Source organism: Primulina tabacum, chromosome 10 (genome assembly GCF_025594145.1).
Source record: "Primulina tabacum isolate GXHZ01 chromosome 10, ASM2559414v2, whole genome shotgun sequence".
Taxonomy (NCBI): domain Eukaryota; kingdom Viridiplantae; phylum Streptophyta; class Magnoliopsida; order Lamiales; family Gesneriaceae; genus Primulina; species Primulina tabacum.
In genome coordinates this window covers 15,253,310-15,262,126 of record NC_134559.1, presented here as the reverse complement: position 1 = coordinate 15,262,126, position 8,817 = coordinate 15,253,310, and the positions used below count along the sequence as shown (strand labels likewise).

The 8,817-nt window shown below is 41.4% G+C and overlaps 1 protein-coding gene across 1 annotated transcript in view; it reads left to right on the top strand.

Moving 5' to 3' along the window:
• Nucleotides 1-2,794: 2,794 nt before the first annotated feature.
• Nucleotides 2,795-8,817, top strand: part of LOC142504943 (uncharacterized) — an 84,398-nt gene continuing 78,375 nt past the window's right edge. Inside the window, exons 1-2 of the mRNA XM_075617782.1 lie at nucleotides 2,795-3,275; nucleotides 6,993-7,241. Of these exons, the coding sequence (XP_075473897.1) occupies nucleotides 2,795-3,275; nucleotides 6,993-7,241 (730 nt within the window). The remainder of the gene's footprint in view (nucleotides 3,276-6,992; nucleotides 7,242-8,817) is intronic.

Genomic DNA, 8,817 nt, shown 5'->3' with positions numbered 1-8,817 from the left:
AACTCAGATGAATTACTTGCACTATCCATTTGTTAAGTGACTAAATTGATTTTATTTTTGTGTTTGCAGGTATTTATATTCATTCTCGGGGAAGTCGAAAAGCCAAGTGACTGTTCATGTCCTACACGTATATCAAGAGTCATATGTCATCCCTCAGATCTCGAATCTTCGCTTTTAATATTTGTTTATTTGCATTAATTTAGGGGAAATATTATTGACTAATATTTACGTACCTTGTCAAAAACAGAAGAAGATGTGTCTTTTCAATAAAAAAAATATGTCTACTGGTTTTTATCAAGATGCTGGATATATTTTACTACTTTATGACTTCCAGTAGATATTATCATAAAACGACAAATCCTCTTATGATTTTTTTAGTAACCCCTGAGGACAGCCCTTTAATTTTTTTTCCAAATTTTAAAATCATTGGCTTACCTGACACTCACTGTTTAACTTTTCATATATCTCAATCGTAAACATATTGACGCGTGTCCCTATGTTTAGAATGACGGCTGTACATTTTGTATATTAACCACCTCTTCTCTCTCAATTCAACTTTTACGAAATCAGACTATTGCATATTAGCTACTACTTTCTCTCGCATTTCTCTACTACAGAATCTACTTCGAATCCATCTTATTTTCAGAAATGGCTGGTGCTTATACTCTAAACTCTTATCAAGTTAACTTTACATCAGTTCTGACCATCAAGGATGAGAACCTTGTCAATATGTTCAAGGCCATTGAAAAATCTGGTCTTAGAAGATTTTTGGAAGCACCCTCTGTCATCTACAAGACTACTCTCTTGGACTTCTATGCTAAAGCGACCTTTAAGGATGGGAAGATCATTTACACACAGGGAGATGCATCCATCTCCATTGATGTTGCTCTACTAGGGTCAACTTTCTTTCTTCCGATTTCGGGGAATTTTGAATGTTCAGTTGTTTATAAAGAGGGGATGTCTTCTGCTCTCACCTCTTTCTCAGCTTCTGGAGAGGAACAATCTCCCTCCTGCTTCAAGAAGCTTCTGAAGATGGAGTACCAAGTCCTTGCTGATATTGTGGCTAAGGATGGTCAAAGCTGGTACTTTTGATAAGCTGACCAAGGAAAAAGTTCAAGTGATGATATCCATCACTTTTGGAGCTAAAATGGATTGGAGTCGTTTTCTTTTCAAAATCATGAAGGATATGATTTTGAGAAAAGGTACAGGTTTTGCTGTTCAAATAAGCAAAATGTTGAAGGATGCTGGTTTTCCACTGACTTCTGAACAGGATGGTTCATCTGTCACAATGGCCGATGCTGATAATGTACTTGCTTTAAGGTCAAAGCCAACTGTGGCTAATTTTGTTACTCTTAAGAAGGGGATTGGCGATGCTCTAATTGAGGCTCTAGCTCCTCAGAAGAAGGTTAAAAGGAAGAGAGTGACTGTCGTGACTGATTCAGATAAGATCGTATCTGAAGAGTCTGCTGCTCCGACCAAAGCTTCACTCCCAACCACCCCAAGCAAAAAGAAACCCAGAACCACCATCTGTCTCAAGAAAACAGCAGCCCTTGCTGATTTTGATACTGTCCCTCTGAGACAAGTTTTTCCATAAGTCACCTCTTCAAAACCAGAATTTCCCCTCCTCATTCCCAGCAGCCACCTCTACGGCAACAACTTCAACTTCTTTTCCGACATTCAGACCCACGTCTGGAGTTGTTATCAGAGAACCTTTAACATGATCTTCTGCTTTTAGATCTGTGCTGCCTGCATCGTCTACAGACAAAGGAAAAGGAAAACTTCTTGAAGAACCAAAAACTCATGGCACCAAGTCATCTATCCAAACTGCTATTGATCTTCACATGGACGAAATTGATAAATCTGCCAGTGAAGGCATGATTTTCTTTGATGATTGGCTAAAGATCAGAGTTTTCCAACCAATCACATATCTAAGAACACCAGGTGCCTATGCAAGAATGGTGAAGGATGAAAATCAGGTCTTTGCTTCTGCTAAGACCAAAAATGTGATTGCGGCTATCAACAGAAGGAGTTACATTCTTGATAAGCTAAAATGTCAAAAGCTGGATTCTGTCTTGAAGACCATAAAGTTTAACTTTGATTCTATGAATCCTACTCCTATTCAAGACCAGAATGTGATTCAAATTCTGACTGACCGATTGAGAGTTTTGGATGAGAAACTTCTTGCTCAAGATCAGGTTTTTGCGGAGCCTTTGCAGTACGATGTAGGTTTTGTCCCAGACATTCTTCAGATTAAGCCAGTTGAGGAAACGACCACAGCTCCTTCAGATGCTAAGGTCTCCAGTACTCCTGCATCCCCGACTTTGCCTACCCAGTCATCATCTCTTATTTCTGTTCATGAATTGGCTTTACTTGATGAAGTAATTAAATATATTTTTATTACTGCCTCTACTGCACTAGAAGCAGCTCAGGTTGCTGATATGGTACATTCAGAAGCTCAACAAACGGATCAACAAATGGAAGAATCAGATGCTGCTCCATCCCAATCACTGCCAAATTTGGAGAAATTTTCTGCCGAACACCAAGTAGAAATGGAAGCTCTTCTGAATATTCCATCTGAATCTATTCCAACTGTTGAGCAACTGGAAGCCACTAAAGCTGCCCAACCAGAAGAGAGTGCAGCTCCTGAACAAACTAATGCTGCTGGAGGAACTTCTGCAGAAAAGTCTACTGCTCCATCTGCTGCTCCACCAGAAACTGTCACTTCTACTGCTTGATTATCCCTCCTGCTGATTCTCCTGCTCGCATCGCTCGTCTTGCAGAGATCAGACAGCGTATGCTTCAAAGGTCTCCATCCCCGAAAGACCAGTTTGATCTTGAATTTCATATAGATATTCTACAAAGAAATCTGAACAATTTTTCAGAGATAGTTAAACAGTTGTCTTTTGAACATACTGGTGAGGTTAGTGCCACAAAATTCTTCCGTGATCGCATCTCTAAAGGGGTCACTCGCACGGCAGATTCGTTGGCCAAGCTACATGTTGAAACCAGTATATTTCGACAAAATGTTCTCTCAAGTCAGGGTAACATCTTGATTGGTCAAGCTGATATCCTTAAAAATGTATCTGATGATGATTCATCGATTCGCTCAGTCTCAAACAAAGTTGAAGCTATGGATTCGAAACTGAAATTTATTGATACCAAGATTGAATCTCAATCTCAATCTATTCTTGCTCTTAATGAACGAGTCTCACATCAGGCACCTTATCTGGAGATGATTAATCATGGCATTATTGCTCTTACTCACTCGAATCCAAGTTCATGATGCCAAAAAGGGGGAAGCAGAAGCCAGGACAGAAGAAGGCAGATGTAGAGCCCAAAATCAGTACACGTAAATCCCATGCATTTATTTAATTGTTAAATTATTTATTTAAGTTTAAAATGATTTTAGTTATGCATAATTTTTGTAATTGCATTATTTCAAATTAGTTATGCTTATGTGATGCACGTTAAAATATTTTTTGAGTTTCATGTTTCAAACGATTATTCGATGTGGGATCGAGGAAAAGAGACCGGCGACGATTTTGGTGATTTTAAAATGTGGTATTTGATTTTTAATTAATATTGGGGCATTTTAAATGATTTACTTAGTTTTAGCATTTTAAAAAGCCTAATTTATTTATTTAGTGATTTTAGTATTTTAAAACTTTTAAAGTTTAGCAAGTGTGCATTTTATTTCAAATTAGGGGACTTTTCTTAGTAGTGAGAATTAACATTTTTAATTAACATTTTAATTAGCATTTTAATTAATATTTTTAATGGTGTAATTAAGCAAATCAATTCCCTAATTTACTCTATAACTCAGGCGCACACACTTTAACACACACACACACTTACACGAAAAACTCACACACTTTCATTGCATAGCATTTTATTTCATTTCAGATTTTTGAGAGGTAAAACCTAGGGTTCTTACTGCCAAGAGCAGCCGCCCCTCTCCTCTGTAAATTTTCAGCAATTTTCGTTGAGTTTTCTTCAAGCAAAATCATTCCACGTTCGTCCCGGATCAACCCTCGCACCGTTCTAGCTTCGGTATCGTCGGTTCGGTAATTTTAAAGATCTAAAGGCTTGTATAGTCTTTCGTTTTCGCATCGATCTTGTCATATTAATAATTTTGATGTTTATTGTATGAAAAACATGTGAATGTTATGCAAAAGTTTGAGCAAAAATGGTTGGATTGATTTTGAAACGATTTTGGGTCTCAAAACTCGAAGTTTGCTGTCATTTTAAATAATGCGACTTTTCGGTCGACTTTTTGGAAAAACTTTCAAATTATAAAATGTAGAACTTTTTGATACTTTCGATTTGACAGTAAATTCAAAATATTTGGATAAGAAACGAGTGAGTTATTGTCTTTTTTGTGGGACTGCTCAAACTGTATTCTTTCTGAAAATGAGTTCTTGACGAATTCTTGAAGTTTATTTGTTGCAGGCTTCGTTGGGAACCGTTGGTTGATCCCTGCTGCGTTTAAGATTTTCGAGTATGATATCGGGATGAATTTTGATGCTTTCGCCTTGTGTCGATAGGCACTTGGTTGCATTAGAAGTCTTAGGAAACATTTTGGTGTCGAATTGTCGTGTTCACAGTTTGAGTTGCGTTGCATGGCTTGCATCGTTGTTTTGGGGCATTTGTGTGAGTTTGAATCACTACCATAGCATCCTAGGATTGGTCTCGAGGTGTTGGTTCAAGTCGATAAGGCGTGGGTTAGAGTTTGCAACGAATTGGTGCATTTGGGGTCGAGTTTGCACAGGGTTAGCGCCGCAGCGCTCAATGGGGAATGCCGCAGCGCCCGACTATCGCAGGCCTGGTGTCACGGCGCGGCCTTTGTGGTGCCGCAGCGCTAAGGCTGCGGCACTGCCAGCGCCGCGGCGCTAGTTCCTGGCGCCTAGGCGCTAGGCAGCGCTGGGCGCTTGAACATGACTTTTTAAATCATTATTTATGTTCATGTCTCCTATGTTTTGGGAAATGTTCACACATCATATTAGAATTTATTCCGGGGGTTGATTTCATAGTTTAGTACATTGATTAAGCGAGGTCAAGTCACGAGTTATTTTAGACTGTCATAAGAAATGGTCATTCGGGTGGTGAGCACGACGATTACGTCTAGGCTATGAAATATCAAGTGCATGTAATCATGTTAGTATGTGCAGCAGTGGCCCCAAGCGAGATCCAACGAATCCCTCAACGCCATGTAAGTATGTTCGAGGTACAAAAGAAAATATTTTTAAGTTTTTGGGGTATGTTAAATGTCTTGTGACCAAATTACGTATGGCATTGGAAAGCGGTAAAGCATGACCAGGGACCAATCCACCTCGGTAAAGCATGACCGAGTTTAGATCAGGATTGGAAAGCGGTAAAGCATGACCAGGAAACAATCCAACCGTTAAAGCTTGAACGGGGATCTCATGTATGTGGCAGTGGATCTTCCCTGTCAGCCCAGTACTGTGGTTTAGTCTGATCAGGCGTTTTATGTATGGGTCACTTGCTTTGAAACATATCTCTACGCAAAATGATGAAGTTCACGTATGTTCATGTATGTATGTTGCAAGCATGTTTCAGAAAAGTTTCACGTTATGGAACGTCTATGTATGTATGCAAGTTCAAGCTTTTACACGCATGTTCAGATTTCAAGTATGTACGCCCTATTTTAAAGATTGCATGTGGTTTTGTTACGTATTACTCGTTATTTCCAGTTTATGCATGTTGAGTCTTTAGACTCACTAGACTTGGTCGATGTAGGTGAGGATGACTTTGAGGAGACGAGGGGTGTGGACCAGTGAGCTGGCTTGGACTGAATGGGAGGCTAAACCCGAGGACCGCCCATGTTTTTTTTTAAGATTTCACGCACGACAATTTTTATTACTCTGATTTCATGTTTTGGGTTACGACGTTTAAACAAGTGTTCTTAGAAAACTTTATTTACGATCTTTTTATTGCAATTATTTTTGGATGGACAGTTTATTTTAAATCGAAATTTTAGAGTTTATTTCTTATGTAAGAAATTTTTTTTTCTGAAAATTTTAAAATAGTTAATAGTACGGTACGTTACAGTTGGTATCTGAGCGGTGTTCTTGTAAAGACTTGTGCCTACCGCCAGTTGCGAGAAGCTCACGAAGCCACTCCTCAAGTCTGTAAGTTTTAAGGTTTTGAATTATTCCATGTATTAAGCATTTAGTCATGATTTCAGCATGTCCATGTTTTAAGTTCAAGTTACGTGCATCTTATGTTATTGATATTACATGCACGCACATTGGGTTTAGGTGTTGGGTAAATTGTTGGAACAGTATGCCTCCTAAACGCATGATTAATCGGGAAGCAAGGGATGAGGACCGAGAGGCTCGAGAGGAGGGTAGAGACGCTCCTCCTCCTCCACCCCCAGATATGCAGGCACAGATGCTTGCAGGTATGACTCAATTCTTCGCACAGTTTGCGGGGAACAGGCGACAGTGGACACGGGGGCGAGGCCCAGACCAGAGCTGTGTACGAAAGGTTTAGAAGGATGAATCCTAAGGAGTTCTTGGGGACTACTGACCCGATGATAGCTGAGGGATGGATTAAGTCCATCGAGGTGATTTTCGCTTTTATGGAGCTGCAAGATGCAGATAGGGTCAGGTGTGCCACATTCCTTCTGACAGGGGATGCTAGACTGTGGTGGGATAGTGCTTTGGTGTCAGTTAACATGCAAACACTGACGTGGAATGGGTTCAAGGAGGTTTTCTACTCCAAGTACTTCACTGAAGAAGTACGCTCCAGATTGACTAGGGAATTCATGACGCTGCGACAGGGAGACAGCAGTGTTGCGGAGTTTGTCAGGAAGTTTGAAAGAGGGTGTCATTTTGTGCCCCTGATAGCTAATGACGCCCAGGGGAAGCTGAGGCATTTCATGGACGATTTGCGGCCGATCTTGCGCCGTGATGTGAGATTTGCTGGTTCGACTACTTATGCCGTTGCCGTGTCTAGAGCCTTGGCGGCAGAGCAAGACCAGAGAGACATTGAGATCGACAGGCAGGGCAAGAGGCCCTATCAGGCACCGCAACAACAGCATCAGCAGGGACCTCGGTTTAAGAGACCATTCCAGGGGCAGCCAGAGAAGAAGCCATTTCAGGGACCACCGAAGGGCAAGGGTCCTGTTCCACAGAAGAAGGCTCTTCAGAGGCCGGATGAGTACCCGGTGTGCCCGAAGTTCAACCGTCAGCATCCAGGACAGTGTTTATATGGATCGGGCAAGTGCTTTAAGTGCGGAGCCAGCGATCACATGTTAAAGGAGTGCCCACAGTGGAGGCAGCCGACCCAAGGAAGAGTATTCGCCATGCATGCTCAGGAGGCAAACCCAGACACGACATTATTGACCGATAAACTCATTTAGTTAAGCACCGTATTATTTTGCCATGCATGTTTTGAATTTGATTTGGGATTATTCGTGCGTAGTTAGTATTTTGGTGACCTGTGTAGAGATTCTCTGTTATGCATGAGGTTAAGGTTAGAATTTTGGGATATAAGTTTTGTCTGTTGTGCTAACGTCTCTCAGGCAATATTTTCATAAAGAGAGTAACCACGAAGGTCCTGATGGACTCAAGGGCCACTCACTCCTTTATCTCGGATACGTTCGCTAATCTTTTGGACATCAAGTGCATTGGGCTCGACGTGAGTTATTAGGTGACAGTCCCATCAGGGGAAGAGCTATCAGCTACTAGCGTGGTCAGGGACATCGATCTTGAACTGCAGGGCCATATAATGTACGCCGATCTAATTGTGTTGCCGATGCCAGAATTTGATATTATCTTGGAAATGGACTGGCTGATGAAGTACATAGTTTTATTGATTTCCAGAAAAAGTTAGTGTTGGTAAGACCTTTAGGCATGGAGCAGTTTCTCTTTGAACCGGATTGATGGAGAAGTTTCCCTCGCATGATCTCTTGCATACAGACATGGAGATTTATTCACAAGGGATGTCAGGCTTTCTTGGCCAGTATTATTTCCGCACCTGATGTGCCCACTCCATCTATATCTGATGTACCAGTGGTCAGAGATTTCTCTGACATTTTTCCCGATGACGTCACAGGCCTTCCATCAGAGCGAGAGGTGGAGTTCCCTATTGATCTTTTTCCAGGCACCGTGCCAATCTCTAAGGCACCGTCCCGGTTAGCTCCAGCTGAGATGATAGAGCTCAAGCAGCAGATTCAAGAGCTCCTGGACAAAGAATTCATCCGCCCTAGTTTCACACCATGGGACACACCAGTGCTCTTTGTGAAGAAGAAAGACGTGAGCATGAGGCTGTGTATCGATTAACGAGAACTGAACAAGGTAACGATCAAGAATAAATACCATTTCCAAGGATCGAGGACTTGTTCGATCAGTTGCAGGGAGCCACAGTGTTCTCTAAGATAGATCTTCGATCGGGGTATCACCAGCTGAAGGTGAAAAATGCAGATGTTCATAAGACAGTCTTCAGAACCATATATGGGCATTACGAGTTTTTAGTGATGCCGTTTGGATTGACGAATGCTCCAGTGATTTTCATGGACCTCATGAACCGAGTATTTCAGCCCTACCTAGATCAGTTCGTCATAGTGGCATTGAGGTGGACCCAACTAAGGTAGCAGCGGTTAAGGAATGGGTTGAGCCGAAGAATGTTTCAGAGATCTGAAGTTTCCTAGGCTTAGCAGGCTACTACAGAAAATTCATTCAGGGATTTTCTTCGATAGCAGTGCCACTCACTTCATTGACCAAGAAGAATGCTAAATTCGTATGGAGTGATGAATGTCAGAAGAGCTTTGACACTTTGAAGCAAGCTCTCATT